Below are 24,927 nucleotides of genomic sequence, written 5' to 3'. Positions count from 1 at the left end.
TACGCCTTTCTGCTTACACAACATTTTCCTCTATTAATAACACTTGTTCTATGTATATACTCGGGAGATCGTGTTTATTTTTTAACTGTGAGTTATTTTGTAGAATATGCTTCTTTTATTCAGAACAGCAGTACATTACATAACTATATGCTTCGTCAACACGTCGACTTAGCCGTGATTTTTTTTATGGATCAAAACAGTTAAAACAGTTCATCAGATTTATAATGACTTTAACAGTCATCAAAAAGTGTCCTCTGAACCTACAGGTCTCTTCCTGAAAATATACAAGTGCACACAGCCAAAAGACAACATGATAGCTGTTATTCATCTGGCGAATATGAATTCCAATTGTCAAAGTCTTTCAAGAACTCAAAGACTTCCTGGCAGCTGGAAAGGAAGTGCCACGCTATTTTGCTCTCAGCTCCCTGCTCTTTCTTGGCGTGAAAGTTACAAATTATGGCCAGCTAAGTGAAAAAGTACTGACATCAGTCAAAGTCTGACACGCCTCTGTAGCTTTTGGGTATGAATGCTTGGTGGAAGGAGAGTGGCACGCTGGTGGGGAAGGGGCTTGCATAGAGCAGAGGGGATGATTGATTTCTAATTAACAAGCTGGTTGCCATAATGAAAGACTAGATGGTCTCTACTGGCAGCGGATCAATGGGGAGTGCTTCCTGTGACATCCAGTCTTAATCACACCAGCACAGCTTGCTAAGAATGCACTTATTGCTGAAAATTAATGCTTTCATACTCTCACCATCTCCCCTTTCTCATCCCCACCTCTTTTCTGTCTTAACTTCCACCTCAGACCTCTGCTTTCACTTGATAACAGGGATCACTCAATTACTATCGCTCTGCATGTGACAGTGACGTGCAAATAAGCTAATGTGTTGAGTCATTGACAAACGCACCGCAATGTCTATGTTCAGACAAAGTGGAATGTGCTAAGCTGGTGCAATAGGTATCTGGTGTGTTTGCAACCATAAGTATTTCAGTTAAATATGGTATTATGAAAGCAAGTCTAATATTTCAGTCTGCGGTAATTTAAAAGTGACAGTATGGCTCTGTTTCTGGACCTCCCTGCCCTTCCACAGGGAAAGCTGGAGAGCAGTAGAGACACCGAGAACAGAACACAGGATCATGGAGTAATAAACACTAACGAATGATTAAAATGACACTTTTTAAGTCAGATACAGCATGAAGGAAGGAGCTCTGCTAGGGGTGGGCTGCAAAGTGGCTTGCAGATACACAGCAAGTTCAAGCAGCTTAAAACAGCTTAGATAAAATGCTCTACATGAATTTTGCATACAAAAGTATTACCTGAACTACCAGCTCATGTGGACTGACACTGAGATCAGCTGGTCTGATTTTTGGGCCCTCCAAATAAAAAACACTATGCCACATTTCTGAGTCATGTCTTCTTTCCCTGTGGCTCCAAATCACCCCCGGCTAGCTGTGATCCACTGAATGAGAGTCAGGAAAATAAGTATTTCCCTGGGATTTATTCTAACACGTTATTTAAGTTAAACCTATTATGATTATTTCACTGAGTGAACACATACGATGTAAAAAAAATAAATGTAATCTCGAGAAGATGCTGTGGCTTCGGGAATGCTAAAGTTGTGTTTACCGCGAGTTCACACTTTCACTTTATTTTTTTTTAAAATGAAAAATACAAGGGTGAGAGAAACTGTGTCTTTTTATTGGATATTGTCAGTCTCCCTCGAGTGCAGCAAGTCTGGAAGGTGAGGTCTCACTTAATCTTTAGTTTAGACCTCTATCATTCTTGATTTCAGTTCCCGGTTCTCCCTGACAGGCAAGATACAATCAAACACCTGATCCACAGGGGTGTAAGACACAGCTCAACTGGGTATTCCTTGGCAAAAAGAGACCTTCTTTTATCTTTTGAAAAAAATATGTCACTGGCTCATTGATATTCCATGTTTTACAGGCTTCTTATCTACTTGGATAGATTTTAAAGACATTCTTTTCTTAAGACTTCTTGAGTAAGTAATGACTAAAAGTGATCTTGGATTTCAGAAATGTAGCTGATGAACCACCAAAAGCAAAATAGATGTTTGTTGTTGGGGTCCACAGGAAAAAGCTCTGAGGAAGTTTCAATTTTCCTGAGTCAGAACTCAAACATGGCGTAATGGAGGCTGGAGGTTTGAGGTTGCATATTTGGGAACAGCGGGGAAATGGGAAACATTTTCAAGGAAGGAATATGTGCTTTTCGATGTGCCGATCTGTAATCTGTTTCTGCCAGCCTGCTGTGTTTTTCTGGGCAGAGTGGGATAGTCGTTTGAAGGAGGCTGATGCTGAATGGGTGGGGGGGAAGGGGCCAGGGCTGGGACTAATCCGCCTGTGCCACACGGCGTGTGCCCAGCACCCAGCCAGTTGCACCAAGCTGCCTCCTCTGTAGTGGGCCCATTGGAGCGCTACAAGTCCCTCTGAATGCTATCAGCACAGACGACACACTGCCCCCCAAGCAGGGATTACAGTTTTCTCAATGAAGCTGCCAGGAGGAGGGTCTAGAGCAAAAAGAGAAGTAGAAGAAAGAGGCAGAGGTGCACAGTGCTCCATCAGCAGCCTCCTTTCTCTTAAAGGAAGAGGCCATTGGCAAAACTGATAGCAGTTGGTAAAGGATCCCAAGAGAACAACAGAAAGATTCATCACTTTTCTCATCCAGTTTTGAGCCACTTTGTACCCCTTGATGAGAATCACCAACACTGTTGTGAGGCAAAGTGGTAAGGGGGAGTTTGAATAGACACAGAGAACTCTTAATGCCACGTGTAGCCCTGTTATCTGAGACTTGAGAAGGAAATAACTTTGTAAATATATTTACAACCACGTTAGTTGAAAGTGAACATCAAAGAGGCAGAGGAAAAGGGAAAACTGGAGTGTGCAATTATAAAATAATACAAATAATTTGAATAGACTGCAGAAGGGTGTGTCACTCATGTTTTCTATTAAAACAACTTGAGCAGTAAATACAATGCGGTTGATACGCTCCCTCCCTCAGGGTTTCGAGTATTTTGGCTATTTGAGTTGACGCTCTGTTTCTCATTATACTTTATCATAGAAACTGATACATGCAGCTGCCCCAGGAAGTATTTACGCAATTGAACTTCACTCCTAAAACACGAGATAATTGCATTCGACGACAACATGTGAAAGCAAATGGCATTTGTGTTAAAAAATGAACAACAACTGTGAATAAAAAACATTCTGCACAAAGAAGTTGTGCAAGAAGTTAAATGAGAATAAATAGAAATAAAACACACAATGAGGGTAAAATGTTTTGTCATCCAATACCAACGCCACTAAAGGCAGAACGGAATTTCAGTCAATCAATCAGTTTGAGTGGTTGACGTTCAGCTGAAACAGTTGCGCTGAAAGTTTTCTCCATGTTTTTTTTCTCCACAATAGGTGCTCGATGGAAATAAAAGACTTTAATTTTCTCCTCAGCAGGGGTATGCTGGAAACCCTTTCTGCAAAAAACCCCCCCAAAAACCCAAGTCTCTCACTTCAATAATTTTAGAAATGATTTAAATTTACATTCAAAAATCCCCAGCGCACTTCAGAGTTTTTATGAATTCATCAGACTTTGACATTCCCTCTACATGTTACCAGATTTCTTTCCTTTACTTTTTGTTCAAAGTTCTGTGTTTCTGCAAAGGTAGTTTTCCATTCCTTGAGCATGGTTTCCAAAATGGGACTTGTACCCAAGATGGGTGTAGACAGGGGGTAAAGTGGGATTTGGTATATCGGAGAACCCCCAGATTGGGTGTAGCAGTGCAGGGAAAAGAGTACTTAAAAATAAGTCACATAATAACTTGCATTGTGAGTTACTGTAGATTTCTCTTTGTGCACAGGCTGTGATCAGCTGACCTGCTACTCTAATATTCACTGTTTTTTTGTGGATTAAAGGCTGATTTCCAAACCCTTGACCGTATAATGTTTGTATAAAAGGTAAAATTAGGTGAGTGAAACTAATAATCATCCCATTAAATATTATATATAATAATAATTGCTACCTTTGATGTAACCATACTGAATCACAGTAAACCTGAAACACTGTTGCAAACTAACCTGAATATCCTGCAATAAACTGCCTGGTATTTTCTTTGAATAACACAAAATTATTATACTTCAGTTTGTGATGTTTCACAAAATGGAAGAACACAACTTCAGTAACGTGTGCTGTATACATCCAATATCCGACTTAAAACCTCAAAAATGAATGAGGACATTAAATAGAAGCTTCACATTTCCTCTTTATCAAATTTCACGTGTTGAGCAGTTACTTCTGAAAGCAAGCTCTCTCCCATCTCTCCACTCCTATCTTACATCTTTCTCCATTTCTGACACTGTCACATTTTCATCTCCCCGGAAAGTACAACAGCTGCTGATTTAGCTGGCAAAAACGTTGCCCAGAAAGTTTGTGTGTTTGGTGATATTTAGAGCTGCTCGAAAATTACATGAAATTTAATAAAAAAAAGAAAAAGAAAAAAAGCTGTACTCCATTTATGCTTGTTCCTCTTCTGTGGAGCTAGCTAGTTTCTTAAGTATCTAACTTTTCTCACATCTGCACCATGAACACAGGGATGAGATGAAAGAAAGGATGCGTTGAAGTTGTTAGGAGGCTGTGGGATGTCACTCTTGTCTTATTACTGAGTAAATATCTCCAAGACATAAAAAAAAAAACCCTAATTTGACAGTAACCAGCCTATCAGACCTACAGGTTTATCAACTGAAGGTGCTGGAGCATCCGCTTTAAATCTTAGATGTAGGTCTAGCATGCTAGTTTGGGTGGCTTGGATGCTTGGAAGACATTTTGCTCTTTATTTACTGCTTAAGAATCAAACATTGAACATGTTTGATTCTTCCTCTGTGCTGTCAGAACCCACAAACCCTCTTGCTAAACAGATCTATGGAACTAAATTTGGCATGTTACTCAGTGCACAAACTTTTCTACTCCACATGAACTAGGAAAAATAAAGAAGACAGCATATCCGAAAAGGACTAGTATGCCAGCATTTTAAAAGAATCAACAATGACTTAAATACATAAGACACCAAAAACTTCCAGATGAAATCAGAGCAAACACATGCAGAGAGTTGTGAGCTGAAGCGACACGCTTTGTGTCAAAGCAAACATAAGAAATCAAGTTTACAAGTAACATGGATAAATAAACTTTTTGTAACTCGGTGCAAATAGAGAAAGAGGGACGCTATTTTACGCAGTTTTAAAAATGAAGCTGCTCTGCTGCAAAATGTCTTTTGTACTTTTTTCTTTTCCTTTGTCCTAATTGTTACATTAAGAATGATGACAAATTAGACATGCCTGAATGCGTTTTTAAGCAAATAGCAATCGTGTTCACAAAGTACAGCCATTGTCTTCCCACACTGTGGCTTCCATTAGCTTTGTTTACTGTTAAATCCTGAGAAAGTCACCACCAAGAATGCTGCTAAAGTGCATCAAAGGTGGAAAAGCTCATAATGTCACTATAGTTGATGTGGTTTACGTTGGCTGCAAAATGTGTGCCAGGAGTGGAACATACTGGTATTTGTGCTTTCTAAAACAGAAACCCACACACTTCAGAAACAGACACATGGGAAATGCACTATTTGAGGACACGTTAGGACAACGGGAGTCTAGTTTCTGCACATCACATCTCGTATTATCAACATACAGACACTCCAAATCAGCCCCCCCTCTGCCTCCCAATAGACAAACATGCACTCTAGCATCCTGAAAATCCTTACAGCCACTCATCTGCCCACTCGTGAAAGTTAATGAAAACACAACTCACATGTGCTTGTTAGGAGCTTTCTTGTTTTGGCTGGAAAATGAATCCGTTGAGGAAATTGAAAATAAAAGATGTAGCAGCTCTGTGCCGCTTGGCCAGATAAGACTGGCACAGGCGCGCACCTCTGCCTGGCAGGGATCCACTCACTGCCTTCAATTTTAGTTTTTCTACCACACCTGGCACCACGCTGGCATCATTCTGGCACCAGCCAGGCAATGGCTAACAATGTAACTGCTATCTAAGGAGATTTTCTGTGCTCTGATGCAGTAAATCAATTTTCCAGAAATGTAGCTTATAGGTGGCATCTGCGCCATCTCAACTATCACGGCTTGAATTTCTCTGCTGCAGCCTTTCATTGACTCTTTATGAGAAAAAAGAAAACAAAGGCGGCAAAAGAGAAGTGTGTTTGTCGCTGCAAGTTTATTATTATTTCTGCAATGTCATGCGTTTGTACAGTATGTTATAATAGCTTAAGAACATTAATAAGGAAATATATTGGCATAGCAATTTAGCACATGACAGCAGGAAAATACTAACTTATGTTGCGATGTCATTTTGTAACACCGCCACAGAGAATTGTAATAGCCCGCTGATCAGGACATTTGTGTTTAGCCAGCGGAACATCTGACCTGTCTCTATGTCATGATGGATCACCCACCAAGAGCTGAGTGCTGTGCACACAGCCAGGCGTGCATGTGTGACAAAGGGAAGATTCCCAATGAATATCCATTCTCATTTCTCGCCCATCTGCTCCTTGATATAAAGGAAACTGGCATAACTCAGAAAGCACAATGGTTTTTAAATGGTTCATCATTCAGTGTCCACAAAGACAGAACACCCAAACACACCCAAAAAAGCCCATACAAACAGTAATACACTTGACACACTTCTCTCTACCCACTGAAGTGACCTATTCAAACACAGCAGCAGGAGGCAGAGAGGCTGAAGGGCCGGGAAGCTAATGAATGCACGGGTTTGGACCACTTGAAAGTGCTTGTGCTGTCCGCATGTTGCTTTTTGCTCACAAGAGAGCCCTATTAAACCATTAGCCCCTCGCCCCTCACTTCTTTCCCCAGTCTTGCTCACGTTTTCGCTGTTCCCAAAACTGCATAAAATCTAGGACAGTCTTTAAATGGTTTGCTGACCAAGGTTACTTCAAGTTTTCTTAGTCTTGTGAAGCGATAAATACAAATTTAAATTACAATTACATGTAAGGGGAACAGAAATGTAAGGTGGACAGAAAAAAAAAGTTCTAATCTAATCTTCTCAGGAACAGAACTCTAAACAATGCAGCACTGACAAGAAGTGGTCAGAGGTCAGAAAGCAGACACTTAACAGTCCTCAGAGGTTAAGTACTACAGAAGGTGCTGATGACATCCAAACGGCTGCCATAGTCACAGCAGATTGATGTCATTTGGCCATTCAATCTGAAGCCGGCGCGTGCCTGTTTGGATAGTCTAAAGATGGGCCCTATGTTTGCAAGACATCTTTCTGGGGGTTTACTAGCATAATGTGATGTAGGCAAGATAATATTTGCTTTTCTACAACCCTTCTGGGGCCTTGTTCTTGTGACCTTCAATTCAACATGTTGTTCTACAGACATCAGTCAACAGCACACTTGCAGAAAAACTCCCCCAACCATGACGAGTAATCAACTTTGCAGATAGATAATGGCCTCTTTCACTTTGCGAGGCACAATGAGCTGTTTCTGGCGGCTGACAGGAGAGCGGACGGAGCAATTCACTAAGCCTAATCTCATAGGTTATCGTGGCATGAGCTGATGGCATTTTGTGAGGATGAATTTATCGCCAAACTCCCACTAAGAATGTCATTTAGTGGCAACGTCCAAATCTCCTTGAAATGTTGATTGTTTCTCTGGCTTTTTCAATCATTTGCACATGGAAAAGGTCCACGGACTAAACCATAGACAGATTAGGAAAGGCTGTTTCAGCATCTACTGACAACTCCTTCTCTAAGCAGCCGTCTTGTTTTGCCCCTTCCTCCTCCTGAGCGACACTGAAAAAGACCATTGTATGGGCTGTTTGGAACCTGCATGGTTGCGTGAGTGGCTCAGTGCTTCACAATGACATCAAGAACTGTGCATATAAAAGCAAGCTCTAGACAACTCACTCACACTTTTAAGTGGCACAAACAAAACGCAGATGTCCATACGAACAGTCGTGGTACGATAAACATGACTGTGGGGGTTTTTTCAAGAGTGTACGGCCATTAACACAAACAAATTGGTGCAAACACCTTGACATGAAAAAGACCCCAATCAATCTCACTGGCCCCATTTCTACCTATATACCTCCATTTGTCTGGCTGTTCTCTGCTGACTTTCAGAGGACACCACACAGCCCTTCTGTCCCCTCGCCAATCTGTGCTTTCTAATGAAGACCCAAACGCTCCACGATCCGGTGAAATGATGTCCCTTCAGCTCCGGATTTAAATCTAATGCTCTGTTTAGGTCAAATCTGCCTGTTCCTTTTCTTCTCTCTGCTGTGTCACCGTGTTTTCTTAATGTTATTGTTCATCTGTGAAGACGAACACGCAAGATTTCCACAGCAGGGTGACGAGAAATGACAGAAATGCAAAACAGCTTTCTCTGATTAACTGTGTTTAGAAACCGTGCTCTGGGTTTTGTATTCTGATGTTGCTTCTTATAAACATGTGGTTGCTGTATGGAGACCGTCGCTGACTCCCAGAGCAGTGTTAAAAGAGGCCAGGCGGCAAATGAAAAAAATGTTTTAACATCATTGAAATAAAGAGAGCTGCTTCCCGAGTGTATCAAAAGTAGTTCAAAAGGGTCATTTGGTTATTTAGAGGACAGCCTTAAATCCCAGTGTGACCTCACTTTTTTTTTCTTTTTTGCTTCTGTCTCTTTATTAAAAGATAAGGCTCTACGTAGGCAGTATGTGCACACTTGGTTTCCATTTGTCTGGAATAAGAAGCGACCCTAGAGTCTGAATGTGAGCAAACAAATCTCAACAGACCTTTTCATTTCTCCCCTTTTGTTTCCAAGCAGTTCAGAAAGTCCCCACAGTGCTGTATTTCTGTTTTGTCCACAATGACCCTGCCAGTACACCCACCCTCTCAAACATTTCTCAGCCTCTCTTGGTCATTTCATTCTGATAGCTAAACACCGTAATCTTGTCTACACATTCAAAAGTACACTGCCCACACATGGTCTTATCACTCAAAAGCAACAGAGAAGCAAGAGGCAGTGAGGTCAGGTTGGAAACTCAATTACTGTGCGGCCACACTGAATCTTCCTCTTGCTCTGCGCCAAACGCTGAGTTAGATTTCTGAGACACTCACCTCCTGTCTCTTTTATAAAAGATCATCTATCTCTTTCCTTTTCTGTAACTTTACCTCCATCCACTAACCTCTACCTCTTCTCCTTCACGGTCTTTCTTCAGTTTTCTTTTCTACAGCTTCTTCAACAAGCATACAGCCAGAACCTCGAATACTTTCCACCCCCATTTCGTTCAATAGTTATATCACACATTGCTTTAGAAGATTAAACCAAAATCTAATCCAAAACTAAGGTTCAAAAAGCACAGAAAAACAGGGGAAAAATATAAACCACTTAAATACACAAGCTTATTCCCAGAAAGTTATTCCCTGCTCTATCATATAACAAGAGGATGTCATTTTTTGTCTTTTTCTATCACTCCACATTTAGCAGGGCATGCAGATAGATGCCCGTCCTCAGTCTCACTGCTGTGTATGTGTAGCCCCTCAAAATCCACTCAATTCCTACCACGATGAGCCTGGCAATGGCTGTGGTAAGAACATGCAAGGCTGGCTGTAACCATCAAGGTTTGAAAAGATGAGAGAGGTGGAAAAGAGACGAGACTGGGATTGCTCACGATTGCACAACTATGCACACAGCCAGCAGCATTTCACTTGCTCGCTTGCCATTTTTCCCTTCCATCCCCAAGCAAACTCAGTCAAAACCCTGGAAATGTAACAATGACCTGCTGTCATGTGCCAAAACATGGGACAGAGGCGGGGGGGGGGGAGAAAAAAAGTGAGCAGCTTGGAACCCTGTCATTTTTCTGTGCAAGCCCTGCTGCTGGTATCTTATCGGCTCAATCCTCTCATCGTCATTTAAATCTCCCCCTACTCCATCCGATCCCAGCCTTGGCCCTATTTAAATCCCTCCCTCCTCCCAGTCCACCACATTTCTAATGCTAATTATCTAAACCTCTCTGTGCGCGCTTTCCCTCCCATCCACCAGCTAGTTATTCAAATCTCTCCCCACCCACTCTCCCTACAAGCCCGGCCCCAGTTAAAGGTGCTTGACTGAAGGGCTGATCCGGGCTGTTATTTTTCCGACATAGAATAATACTGCTTCATCCTTTTCTGATCTGTTTTCCTGCCCTTTTTTTCCTTTCTTCATACAGTTACACAAACTCTGAATTGAGAGTTAAGATAACTGGATTCCGTCGTCAACAATAATGTATTAAATTAAATCAAATACATCAGCAAGGTGTATATGCATGTATATTTAGGAAACCGTATATGGTGGACACATTAAAATGTGCATACATCAATTCTCTGTTAAGATGATAGCTGCGTGGGAATGTAACCTTAGTCGGTCTGTGGTGGCCTGTTAGGGTCACCGTCCCCAGTGTTAAGTAAGGCGAGAGCGAACGAGCAGAGTTTGGGGAGGTCAGAGGGGATCTGCTTTCCAGGACCAGGTGCCGGCACAACAGTGTGGGAAAGGGGACACAAGTATCTGTCTCCTCTTCCAGTCGAAGCACGATTCACTGATTTCCTAATCTTTTCTCCCTATCAGTCAGAGCATCTCTTTCTGTGGTGCTCCGTTTTGTCCATTCGCACTCGCAGCCTTCACACTCTCTCTCACTCTCATTCAGTTGGAGGGATCTCGCCGTTAGTCCTGTGGAGAAGCCACCTACACATGGAGCATCGGGATCAGAGGAGTCCCACTCAGCATCACTATTTATTACAGTTACATAAATGCTGGTTTCCAACAACAGCCACCTCACAGAACCTGTTAACTCCCATGTGCACACGCAACAGCCGCACGAAACACCTGCACGAAAAGGAATTAACTGCACCCGCAGTGTGCGAAATTCTTGTTCGATAAGTTCGTTGTATGTCTTACTGCAAAGTGCATATTATGCATATTGCATTTTTGTAGAAATGAATCATCAAAAAGAGATTTTTTAAAAATACACAATTTTATCAATTCAAAGCATTTCTATTTTACTGATTCCTTACTGACATCAACATTGCTGAAACAAACACATCCCATTCTCTTTTCCATGCAGAATTTTTTAAAAAAGTGGACACCTTAGGGGGTGTGCTCACCTTGATACTCCTGTCCAGGGGTGTAGGTGGTGGGGTTGCCTGTAATTTGGAGGGTGAGAAGCACCTCTCCCCCACCTTCTGCTATCCCGGCTCCCTCCAGCTCACCGTGGTGGGTGCACAGGAAGAAGAAGGGGTTGAAACGGGGGTAGAAGCTCGCAGGGGGAGCCCCGAAATCCATGTTGCTGCTCCCCAGGACGAGGGCAAGCAGGGCACAGCCTAAAGCACCCCCAAGAGAGGCCCGCGCCATGGCCATCTGCCCTCACACCACGCGAGGGGCTGAGGGAGTGAAGGTGGGTGAAGTGGCAAGGAGAGTGATGGCTGGGAGCAAGGGAGGCGCGGGTAGAGCTCCAGAGGACAGGTTTGGAGTCCAGAGATGAGTCGAAAGTCCAAAAGTGTGTGGGTGAGAGTGTGCACGTCTTGTGTGTGCTTGTATGTGCAGTATTTCTGTGTCTGAGTGTGTGGGCTTGGTCGTCAGGAAAACTGCTCTTCTTTTTCCTCTCCCTGTCCTACCTCCACTCTCGGGGAGTTCAGAGCTTCGCCTGTGCTGTCCTGCTCCGGCGTTTAAATACCTCACCCCCTCCCTCTGTTTCCCTCTCTCCTCCCACCCTCCCTCCCTTCCTCTCTCTGTCTCTCGTTCGCTCCAACACCAGCTCCACGCGTGCTGTATGCGCTCTACAAGACGGCCTCCCTCCTCTCTCTCATCCAGCTCTTCTCTCCTCCCTCTTCTCCGCCAGTCTATCACTCTGAATTTTTCCTTAATCTCGTTCTCCCCCTCTCTTATCTCCTCCTCTTTACCTCTCACTAAACCATTCTGTTACTCCATATTGCACTCTTGTATCCCTCTCTGGAGACCTTGGCGGCCTTATCTCTATGCATCTGTTAGTTTCTTCATCCCTAAGCAGCCCTCTGACAGATCCCTTTCACTCTTCTCTTCCTTTGTCTTTTTGCCCATCCACCAGACTGTCTCCTCCTCTCCCACCCACTATCACACCTCCTTTCTCCCTCCCTATTAAGCTCTCTTCACCTCCCTCTCCTTCCCTTTCTCTCTTTCTGCTTTTCTCCCACTTTGCCCCTCGATCTCCCTCTCCTTCTTCTTTCAAACCTCTACCTCTCCGTCTCTTCTCTCATCTTTAGAAGTGCTCAGCATTTGTTTTTCTTCTTCTCCTCTGTTGCTTTTTTTTCATGGGTTTTCCATGAGAATCTCCTTTTCCACAAGATTCTCCAACTTTTTTTCCCCTGTCAGACTAGCCCGCGCCACCGTTCCACTCTGCATTACCCCACCACCAGCTGATGGATAAGTATTCGTCCAGCACATGCATATCTTCCCTTTTCACCTGCGAGTAAATACAAAGAACCTGTATTTCAGCCATGCGACTCTCTTTCTCTGCCCATCTCTCTCTTGCTCTGTGTGTAAGTGATACACTTTGCACCCCCCCCAACAAGCATTCCTTCTTCAGACCTTGTGGAGACAAAAAAAACATTTTCCAGATATATGACAAACACAAAAAAATTGTCTCAGTGGCTGCACAGTTCCTTTCATGGCACACGGCCAAAGACAAAACAGACACATGAAATAAATTATTATGATAAAGGGGTTGGGGGGGGGGGGGGGGGTGGACTTAAAGAAGCTGTTGTTACCACCAATTATTTCCTCTGGTGTTTCTCTTTAGCTGCCTGCTGGGTTTGTGTGGTTAAGTTCCTATTGCAGACATAAACACTCCCAAGCCAGCTAGGTACACACAGACACACGCACACTCACACTCAGCAGCTTCATGTCCAAACAGCCTGACTGACCCACAGCAAGAACGCACAACCAGTCCTGCATGGGCAGCTGCTTTCACAGCTTAAACGCTGCACCAGACACACAAATGTATGCACATATACAGATACAAATACACAGTTGCAAAACGAACCAAAATGCACTAAAGAGTACTCTTATTTACAGACAAACACACAAAGAAATATAGTAAGTGGTTCTATCAGTTTCTTGTTATCTCTATGTTGATATAATGACTTATATTTGGCTCTTGCAAAGTTATTCACCTGCCAGGGCAGCTGCAGCTCACAGACCAGCTCCAGTCAGCGTGTTTATCCACATTGCAGTCCAGACATCCAAGAGGCTGGGCAAAAAGACAAATATTATGCAACTGTAAAGGGAAGCTTCACTCACTTTGTGGATTTCTATTATAGTGGTCAGTCTGATTTATAATAACTTGTGAAAAGTGCCAGACAAAACCACAAATCCCAGAGAAGCTTCAGCTATGCTTACATCCAGCCTGATAATGAAGGAAAACATGACATGGTTTGAAATAAGCTTAATGCAAACTGTACTGTCAGGCTTGAACAAAAACCCCTCTTTCAGTGCTCTCCTCGCCATTTTTTAACTTTTAACTTTTAACTTTTTCTCGGTCAATTCTCCACTAATTCTCATGCTATATGAGATCATGTGTTTGAGTTTTAGTTATTTTTTTTAATGCATAGGCAAGTTATAGAGACTCTCTCTCTCTCATAACCATTAAAAAACTCTTAGAGTGCTGTGGAGTCACACACAAACACACATTTCCCTCATATAGGATCCATGATAATCATGTGACCAGACTGCTGGGACAACACATTAAAAGGATGACTAAAGTGCATAGCAGCAACTTTACCATGAACAGGTGTACTGTAATGTTTTGTTTTGGCACGTTCACCGCAGAAGTGCGATGGAAAACAAGTACATCAAGACAGTGCAGGTAGTTACTGGAGGGCAGCAACTTTTTAGAAACAGCGTGTGCCCTCCCCAGTTTCTTTATAAGGTCAGCTCGGCGGACCTGTCTGCCGAGACTGGAGAGTGAGATCAGAGGTTATCACAGTCCTCCTATGCTGTTCCTCTCAAACAGTCTGCAGTTGCCCAACAGCTCTGTGTTGGCTTAATGAAGCACTTTTAATTAAACTAAATGCATTAAGTCACTGGTGGGATTTCTTTTTAGAACTTAATTCCTTAAGTGCAGTTACAGTAGCATTTTGCACAAAATGATGCTTTGCTGTAGTTCCAGCCTGAAGTATGCAGTGAAAAATGTACTCCTTAAGTTTACAGTTTTAAGAAAATAAAATATTTGAAAATTCTGAACAAGAGGTGAAAATTGCTCCCAACGAAAGCCAAATCGGTTTGTACTGCTGCGTCACTTGGAACAAGATGTTGCTATTTAAGTTTTCGAGGAATGGACAACAGAAGGAGGGAATTGCGCAAAAACAAGAAGAAACCAAGAAAACGTCTTCTGGTTTCCTCAAAGAAGTTCCAGTAAAGCATCAGCGGGCCAGGATGGGGGTAACAGTTTGGGGTAAACAGAAAACTGTAAAGTTCATGAATTGTAACCTCTTTATTTGGTTTATATAAAAACTTGTTTATATCCTAGATGGATAATGCAACACAAATAATTAAGTAGATGGCTGCTCTTTCCACAGTATAGTTTACATGACCGGTACACTGACGGCCCACGCAGCTCATTATTTTTAATTAGCCCCACTTATTTAGACAAAAGCACAGTGTGCGAGCCCTTTCATTCATTTCACTGCGACGACTGCATTGACACAATGGGTTTGCTGATGCAGTGGACTCAAGGGGGGAAAAAAAATCAGTCTAGCCAAGGCACCAGACAAAATTTTCCACTGGTACCACTGGTCCTACAAACTTTCTCAGTTGAGCACACCATCTTGCTTTAAGTTTAAAATCTATTTTTTATGACAAATTATTATAAGAAACAGAAAAAGAGACTCAACACTTTGTGGTTTTGTAGGGAGTGAAGTAGAGAGGAACTCAAAATTTTGGTTGACATATTAAATGATGATGTATTGAAGCTTAAAAGTTTAAACTATGTTTTTATGACAAGGAGTTTAGCCCTCTTACTGTAATTACAGGTACTACAATAGTTGTTGTGGTTGAAAACATAGACTGTACATAAAAGATCAACAACAGCAACATCAGCTTTATATGCAGAGTTAAGTCAATGCAGAAGTGCCTTAAACCTGCATTCTTATTAACAGCCAGAAGGGGGCGACTCCTCTGGTTGCAAAAAGGCTTGTGCGGAAGTTTAAAGCAAAATTGCCCTTGGATGCCTCGCTGTATGACTTAAAACTTTCCTGTTGATTCAACTGGTAGTTTTAATTCACATTTAATACAATGTAATGTTCACCTGCTAAATTAAGGTCATACTTAAAAGGATGACACAGCATAGCATGCTTTAGGGCTACCTTGACAACTCGCTAGTATATGAGAGCCCGTCTAAATAACTGCATACTTTAAGTATAAATTGTGTCATAGTTCATCCTAAACACTGACTACCTTTCATGAAAAAAACAAACAAACAAACTCCATACATATGCTCATACTCTCACAAATACATCTGCACAAAATGAAGAATTTAACACATGACTAAAATCAGAGCGCTCTAAGACAGAATGAATACTTGAACAAGTGTTTCTGATGCCCGTGGCGCGCTCGAGGATAGCCATTTGTTACCTGTAGCAGGCTTTAGTAACAAACACTCACACCCCTGAACCTGGTGATCTCTCCATATTCCTCATGTAGGTCCTGTCCTACATCTATTACACCGTGGCTATTGTACAGCCCCTTCCCCTATGTGCACACACAGACGTATTAATACACAAAACACACACACACACATTCACAGAGTGCGACTGGGGGCTATCGTTCTCCATTATGAAAACTAGGTCGGGGAGGAGTGGGCGAGTAGAGTGGGGCAGTAATTATTTTTATCATTATTAATTTCCACCTCAAGCTTGCGCCGGGGCTTTTTTGTCTGCTTCAATCTTCATTTCAGCCCCCAACATCCACACATGCACACACCACCATCACTACCGGTGTCTTTGAAAAGGCTACGTGCCAAACAAGGCAGAACAGAGCATGGGGGCACAAAAGAGGAAAAGAGCTCAAAGGGATAGAAAGAGTTTGACAGAGAGCGAGAGGGGCGACAGGGGAAGCCGGAGGGGTCGGATGTGTCGCCTCATCACTCACCGGACCCTAATTTACACTAACAGGTTGTTTACTTGATATGGCGAATGATAATAAAAGCCTGGGTGTTGGATGAGGGGAGAAGGCAAGGAAAGAGAAAAACTGAAAGCGAGGCCCTGCGGGAACACTTCGGTGCTGTGATGGCTTGCACACTCCAATTAGTCCCATGAAAAGCTTCTCTCCCTAGAAAGGAGTTAAGGAAGGGGTGAGTTGCTCATTGCGTAAATAAAAACAGCCATATTCACCCCAAAACTCTCTTGCTGGGCCACTGCACAAGGAACAACTTCACTGGTTGTTGGGACTCAGCCTAGGGCCACGTGCAATGAAAACACAGTTTTCAAGTTTGTTTTGTTAATGACACTAAATTTGTTATTTGTACTGTATGTATTACACGTAGGTTCAGCGACCACAAAAAAACAAATAAAATAAAAAACAACCAAAAAAAACGCTGCTGACACTAACTAAATAAATGCATGACTTGAAATGCACCTTTAACCATACATAGTCCATAACAGTGTGCAAAGACTGCAAAATCACTGTAGTGTTTTACTTCTGCTCCAACTATAAATAAATATTAATCAATTTAAAACTGTTAAAAATGCAGTGTTTTCCTTTGGATCATTTGAAGGTCTAGTTCTGTTACTGCTGTGTGCTGTAGTATCTATTTCCATCTATCCATCTTCATCCGCTTTATCCGGGGCCGGGTCGCGGGGGCAGCAGCCTAAGCAGAGAAGCCCAGACCTCCCTCTCCCCAGCCACCTCCTCCAGCTTATCCGGGGGAACACCAAGGCATTCCCAGGCCAGCCGAGAGATATAATCTCTCCAGCGTGTTCTGGGTCTGCCCCGGGGCCTCCTCCTGGTGGGACATGCCCGGAACACCTCACCCAGGAGGCGCCCAGGGGGCATCCTTGTCAGATGCCCGAACCACCTCAGCTGGCTCCTTTCAATGTGGAGGAGCAGCGGCTCTACTCTGAGCCCCTCCCAGATGGCCGAACCTCTCACCCTATCTCTAAGGGAGAGGCCAGCCACCCTTTGGAGGAAGCTCATTTCCGCCGCTTGTATGAGCGATCTTGTTCTTTCGGTCACTACCCACAGCTCGTGGCCATAGGTGAGGGATTTCCATCTATTCTATACCAATCATCCTCATGTAGTCTTTGTTATGCAGGTCAAATTTATGGATCTCTGATAAAATTCAGCCATCTGATGTTTAGAAAATCTTCCTCTTGATATTTTTCGCCTACAGTAAAACTTTTTATTAGACTTATCTTTGGTGCAACACTTGAAATATTATAACAGGGTCTCCTCCGCACTGTCTTTTCATAGAAGATCAGATTACTACGGTTTTCAATATATTCTTATAAGATCTTTACCTTACAAAATAAAGCACCTTGAGGTGACTGCTGAGCTGAACTGAATTGAAAAAGTTAATCTTGTATTTCATTATAGTTGTTCATTGCACTGGGTTGTCAGAAGTTACGTGATTGAATCGGTTTATTTGTTTGCTAGCAGGATTATTCTTTACGTTATAGATGGAATTGGATAAAAACTTGATCAGTGGAGGAGGTTGCCTCAACATCAACATATCAAATGTAAAGATTTGATATGGATCTAGATGCAGGATATTTTGTACCATTCTGAGATAGTGTTCCCACTGGACACTTTATTTATTACATCTTGTTCCTACTGGGTTGGACCCTGTTTTGCATTCAGAACTGCCTTACTTCTTCGTGGCATAGATTCAACAAGGTGCTCAGAGATTTTGGTCCATATTGACAAGAGAGTATCACACAGTTGGCTGCAGACGTGTCACTTGTACATCCATGATGCAAACTTCCAGTGTCATCACATCCAAACGGAGTCCTCTTTTGGACTGTCATCTGATTGCTGTGGAGACCATTTGAGTACAGTAAACTCATTGTCATATTCAAGAAACCACTTTTTGATGACATGAGCTTTGTGGCATGTGTCATTTATATCAAATTCTCATGCTACAATTGAATTGTAGCCTCAGTTTCTTGTTCTTAGTTGACGGGAAACGGTTGCTGTACTACAGGTTCGACCTGTTGCGAAGCCAGAGATGCACTTCTGCCAGTGGCGGCTGGCCCATAGGGGGCGCTCGGGCTCCGCCCCCCCCCAAATGTGGAGGAGTAAAAATATATATTTTTAAAAAATTCATCAATGATAGTTTTACTATGTGTGTGCCCATATACAGCCAGGCGTATTTTAACATTTTCACCAGCTGACTCATTAAAGTTCAACCAACAAACGGTGTTTTTCTTCTTCTGGGGCGCTCGTCAAAGCGCCCTTGATATGCAGCGAAATAGCCTATCATTAAATGGTTGCCAGGGGAAAATAATAAATATTTGACCTATCAGTGTCGCTGAATTAAATGGTTTGGGGGCGCTTAAAATTGCGCCCCTGCAGAAAACGCGCGAAGATTTGCTGTTCTAGAATTTTACCTCAGTCAGTAGCCTAAGTGAGCTATAAGGTCAGAGAGAGACGATGGCAGCGGTATTGTTAACGGTTGAGGCACAGCCTCCCCCAAATTCGGTTAGATTGCTTCTAACCTACCCTTTTGCCAGAAGGACAATGGCAGAAAAACTGCAAGTTAAAGAGTTGGGACCTGACAAGCCCGAAATTCAACTAACCCAGGCAACGAAGGAGAAGTCAAAAGCATACAACAGGACTTTTTGTCGGAGTTGGTTCCAGCGCAAGTCGTGGCTGACAGGCTGTGCATATTGATTTATATGATGCAGCCGGCTTTATATTGTTGCTTGATTACACCACACAACATTGGATTGATGTAGCCTAAGTAATGAGTAAGTGGACACATTCATTTTTGCTTAAAGGCTACTGGATGCTAATTTCTTTCGCTTTCTACCTGTAACTTATGTAGCTAGAGGAAAGCTTTCTGTTGTGTGTTGCCATCTAGTGGGCATGAGGTATCACTGTATGAGTTAATCACCTAGCAACAAATTAAAATTGTGTTGTTTGATGTACTCATTAAATGGGTCATTTTAGTCGATATCATAAAAATTGCCCCCCCTGAGATTTTTTTCAGGAGCCGCCACTGACTTCTGCATACCACGGTTGTAATGAGTAGTTATTTGAGTTACTGTTGCAGTTTCAACACAGTCTGGTCAATCTCCTTTGACATCAAAAAGTAACTTCCACCCAGTAAACTACCACTCATGGGATATTTTCTCTTTTGTAGACTATTGTCTGTAAACCCTATGGATGGCTGTCTGGGAAAATCCCAGGAGATCAGCAGTTTCTGGAATACTCAGAGCAGACTGTCTGGCACCAACAACCATGCAATGTTCAAAGTCACTTGAATTGGTTTTCTAGCCATTCTCACGTTGGGTTTGAACTTCATCTTGACTATTTCTACATGCCCCCCCCCCCCCCCCAAACAAAACTGGGGTGCTGAAGTGGGTAGTGGGTGTATGTATAAAATCGAAATAAGAAAAATCATCTTGATGTTCTTAAGAAAATTTCACAAGCTAAGCTAGCTAGAGACATCCTTTTAGATTTAGACATTCATGCATCCTCTGCTTTAACAGATGCAGTCTCAGACTGAAGGCATTAAGTCCTCAGATTTTGAGTTCAGACACTAAGACAGACGTTTTCCCTCTTAAAATCAAGCATAAGTCCTCATGGCTGCTAAAAAAATAAATAAAAAAAAATCCCATGTCCTCTGTCCTCCACTCCTCAATTAGGACAAAAACCTCTGGAAGTGGCTACACTGACACCTTGATGAATGAGTAAGCCATGCAGAGTAAGTACAGCATCATCCTTTAAACAACAGTGGGATCAACATTCCCCACATTCTATGGTTCTCTTCTACCACATAAACAACTGAAAATCCAAACTCAAACCTGCTGTTTGGACAAAGCGAGATAAAGGTTGATGTATAAAAACTTGTTTTATTAAAACATCTGTTCATGGAAATGTCTGCAGACACAATGCGTTAACAATTATATGTAGTATAAAAGTGACAGGAAAAACAAGAAAAGCAAAAAAAAAAAATCTTTGATAAAAGAACTCTGTTCATTCACACAGTTCAGGGGTGACTCAGTTGTTTTTGCTTTCCACTTTAGGGCCACATTAATCTGCCAGCTACCAGTGGAGAGTAGCAGAATATGTGTGGGACTCTGTGAGGCCATGTTACAAACCAAAACACTGGACAGAACAAAAATGAAAAAGAATGTAAAATGGTATTTAATTTGTTATGGTTAAAAGCAAGTAAACATCTAAGACTAATTATTCAGTTATACAAGAGTAGGTTTTGAGACTAGCTCAATGGTTCCTAGACTGTACACCATGGAACTTATATTAAAGTCCTTCATTTGAATTTCCTGTTGCGTCCTTTCTCCAGAATTTCTCTTTCAATACTCACATGTGAACCAGTTTCCATGAATTCTCGTTGAAGCATTATTAGCCAGAAATACAGTATGCACTAGTTTTTGCGCTGGCACTCAGCAGAGTTGTTTTTCTTTGCGAGAAGAAAGCCCAACACTGTTGCTACCAAGGTCAAGTGCATTTTCAAGCTAAACGACCGGCACAAACATTTTTCTTTTTCGTTGCATGACTAAAAACCATGTTGGGGAAACATGCAGGTATTGCTTTGAACTTGTGTGCAGCCTGAAGATCATTAATCTAAAGCAGCTTTCAGTTTTGGACACCTGTCATAGCTCATCTGACTTTAACAGTGCCATTTGCAAACCTTAACCTATTTTGAGCTGGGCTTTTATTTTTCTTGTAATTAAATTATAAGAATTACCAAAAGTATCCAACATGAAATATACAGATATGCTGTTCCTACTTTTAAACAAGTTACTGGTATTAAATTCCTCATGGCAGTTGTTTTTATTTTTTGAAAAATGACAAATGAAGAATTAGCAATTAGCAGGACCCTGAGAGATGCAGCTGGCCCTTCAGTTGATCCATCTGCCGTTCACTCAAGCCTAATCTCAAATGGTCATTCTTAAGGAAGGGAAATTACCCAAGAACTGGACTGAAAATCAGTGCTAATGCGCCTTATATAGAGTGACGAATCCAAAATTTATAATCTGTTTCAAATTGTCATCAGTATGTGTAGACGTGGTCAGGAGAGGGGTACAATAGTGTGTGTTTATAGCCATCTTTGATACGCTGTGGAGGCTCTCAGCTTGGGCTTCATTTCAGGAAGCAGTGTTTGGGATCTTGCCAGTCCTGAGATGAATACAGAAAAATGCCATGAGAATGTGATATACCATGCAAAACCATCTGGAAAGCATTTGATTGAAGCAGCTTTGTTATCATTGTGTTGCTGAAATATAAACATATCGCTAATGCAGTCAGTCATGGATTGGCCTCCCCAGAGCCCAGACTTGGCAGCGTACATCCAAAAAAGAGCTTTGATTGTCCTTTAAGAAGCCAGAAGATCTCTTCCTGAAGACTATTTAAAGAAATTGCGAAGAAGCTTGCTTCCAATGGCAGAGACCTTTTGCTTGTCAATCACTTGGCAAGCAAAAGGTTGCTGGTTCGCTTCCAGCTGGAGACACAAATCCCCCTTGGGGTTGTGTCAGGGAGGGCATCCAGTATAAAATTCAGCCAAATCAAACATGCGACCCCTTGTGGCAAGGGAGCAGCTGAAAGTAAACTTCTTCTACAAGAAAGCATGCCTAAGGGTTCAGGCTGTGAAGGATGAAGGATGAAGGTGGTCATACAAAATATTGACGTTTAAGCTCATTAGAATGAAACTCTGTTTTGCCTTGTATGTTTCCACATCTTTAAATAAATTGTTGTTCCTATTTGCCATATTTTAGGAAAGCATGAAGAAATAAGGTGTAACTAAAGACTTTCCCACAGTACTCTATGAACTACATTATGTGTATGTACACATATCACTGAGCACCTGAGGTGTTTAGAAATATCAACATTTAAAGCTGAGTTTAAGATTAGAAAATGCAATGAAACAATTAAAATGCAAATTTCTTAGGAACATGACAATGATTTTATCTGTTAGATTGTATGTTGCAAGTTTTTAATTAATCAAAAGAATATCATCACAAGAGTCTGTACCCTATATAACCCTTGTTAATTTTTAACACTCAAAGCAGACATCGGTTGGTTTGTTTATAATGTAATTTTCCAATCATACCAACAGTAAGATACAGTATTTTTTAAATAATTGCACATCAAGCATTTGCTGCTGAGAAATGTGAAGAAAGGTACGTCAATTTGGCTTGAAAGACATCACAGAATGAAGGTACATCACAGTGATTAGAAATCAAAGCTTTAAAAGCCTTCAAACATATGCTCCCAGTCCTGTAAAACTCATACAGAGATGCTATAAACCAAATAAACTGTCGTGTGCAGCACATACTGCACGCAACTGATTCAATGGTAAATACTGGTGGGGATAATAAATGCCTCTGCTTCAGTTTGGAAATATTTGGGGTTTAGATCAAATAACACACATGAGCCAGCCTGCTGCATGACAGCACAGACCATTTCTGGCAAACGCTCCAAGTTACTGTTTTTCTTTCCTTTTCTTTTCTGTTTTTTTAAACAAGCAACTTAGTGATTAGTAGAGATTTAAGAAAACCGTCAAAAGACCTGCTACCTTAGCTAAAATGCCTTTAACTAATAATAATTGAATCTGTGTGCATTTTCATGCTTAAATAAAAGGTAAATGTGTGGCTGTACTCATGGAAAATAACTTTTCTGCTGATTTGAAGTTGTGTTTCTGGGATCTTCATGAATGGTAAATGTAATAACTGCTGTCTGTACTGAAGCCTGACGGAAATATTAAAACGGCTAAGTGTTTGGTACTAAGAAGGTAGTGTGCAGTAAGGTTTTACAGCTTTTTGATGAAAGCAGTGGTTTTCTGCAAATGAATGCTGTGAGAGCGATAAGAATGACTCATAGCAGGTTGCAAGCTGGACAGCTTAATGATGCAATGTTGCAGTTTATGGCATTAACTGCAGGAGCTTCGTTCCACTGAACAAAATCCACGCAAAAAGAAATGTCAAAGAAAAATAAATGCAGGTGCACATGTCCCGATGTCCTTTTTCTGCACACTTTCTAGCATAATGCCATCCCGCAAATTTGCTTTAAATATATCAAATAGTCAAACACTGGGCTGTCTGCAGTGAATACAGTCTTTATATATCTGTGAGTTTAAATGGTGGAGGCACATGGCTTGGCACCATTTAAGTGTGATACATTTTTCAATAGCTGTGAGTCATAGTTCTTTCTGAGTTCTGAGCAAGGCAAAGTGCGTCGCTCGGGGCTGCCTCCATCTACAGACAGTTAGCTTCGTACTTCTTTTGCATTTGTTAGACGCAAAATCTGTTCCCCAAACTCCTCGCTTTCAGTTCAGCTCCCAGTTCACTGTCATCACAGCAGCCCCCTCCCTTCCTGCAGTCATGGTAACGGAGCTGTGAAAGAACAAGCTGAGGAATATGAAGCATGGAGGATGACAGACACATGGCCACATTGTGACAGAGACAGACGAAGAGAATGCCGAATGGTTTGACACCACAGACAGCGATTTCCCCATCCTGACATCCAGCATGCAAGCAATTAAGAAGGACATGAGGCAGAAGTTATGTGGGACACAGCAAGTCGAGAAAAACAAGATTTCTAGTATTTGCAAGGCATTCAGCAGCAGAGTGGAAGTTCTTGCTGGACACAGATTTTATTGTTTGGAGGCGAATCCATGTACTTTAGGGTCCCGTACTGTCATTCCTTCATCTGCTGCTGAGATCGGACTTGTTCACTGTACAAATAAGATCAATGAGTCGACCTCCTGACACAAGCTTTTCAGAGTCTAGAACTCGGGAGAAAATAGGCTATCACCATGGCTGAAAATCAATTTGATAAATGATAGAGAGGTGTTCTAGCAACTGAAATCCTACACGCAGGCCATCAAAAAGCCGTCTCTCTTCACATACATTCTTATGGCCTAATAGATACAGTATTGATTTTAGTGTGGTTGGTGGAAATGCCAATGTGAACTTGTAAAAAAAAAAAAAAAGTAAGACAAAACAGCTCTTGTTCTCACTCCGTGGCATAATCTGAGCTGTTTTCGGGCACTGCGCTCTTCAGCAGCTAGGATAAGTTGCTTTTGCTTGTGTGTGTGAGAGCTGCACAGCATGGCTGGCAAACACATAATAAAACAGATCTATTCCAAAAGATACCATTCATCCCTGGACGGCCAGCACAGACTCTCACTTCTTACAAATAAACACATATGCAGTGATAACAGTCGCATGTAGCAGTAAACACTGTTGAGATACGCAAAAAAGTCTTACTCACACAGCATTCGCACACATGCACAGTCAAACAAACACTGGCAGTAGTAGTAGAGGTGTAAATGTGCATGAGCGCACATACACACACACACACACACATATTTGCACTTGCAGATCCACTCACATTAGAAACACAGAAGAAGGCGGGAGGAGGGGGAAGGGGGCACTGAGGCCACAGAACATACAACAAAAAGCAAGCAGACAGCCTTGAGCTATGAGCTCAGCTAAATAAATAAATAAATGAAAATCTCATTTTAAACCAGAAGCTTCGCACCCCCTCTTGGAGCCCACTCCTCCTCCTCCCAGCTCTCCTCCTTTTTCCTCCTCCTCCTTTCCATATCCCAGATCAAGGTTTCATTCTGAAGAAGCACAAAGACTGGCTGCCCAGCATCCATCTCTTCAACTCCATCCATCCCACCTATCGTAGGGCTCCAGAGACATGGATGCGCTGGCTCTGC

General features: G+C 42.0%; 1 protein-coding gene across 4 annotated transcripts in view; it reads right to left on the bottom strand.

The window, feature by feature from the left end:
* reln (reelin) overlaps nt 1–11,709 on the bottom strand; it is a 97,390-nt gene extending 85,681 nt beyond the window's left edge. For 3 of the 4 annotated variants that reach the window (XM_040026012.1, XM_040026015.1, XM_040026013.1), the window contains exon 1: nt 11,153–11,709. In XM_040026012.1, coding sequence (XP_039881946.1) covers nt 11,153–11,405 — 253 coding nt within the window. In that variant the 5' untranslated portion in view covers nt 11,406–11,709. The remainder of the gene's footprint in view (nt 1–11,152) is intronic. The other variant, XM_040026016.1, reaches the window with a different exon arrangement.
* Between the last annotated feature and the right edge of the window lie 13,218 nt (nt 11,710–24,927).

Source organism: Simochromis diagramma, unplaced genomic scaffold (genome assembly GCF_900408965.1).
Source record: "Simochromis diagramma unplaced genomic scaffold, fSimDia1.1 OVJJ01000293.1, whole genome shotgun sequence".
NCBI lineage: Eukaryota > Metazoa > Chordata > Actinopteri > Cichliformes > Cichlidae > Simochromis > Simochromis diagramma.
This window is presented reverse-complemented; position numbering and strand designations above follow the sequence as displayed.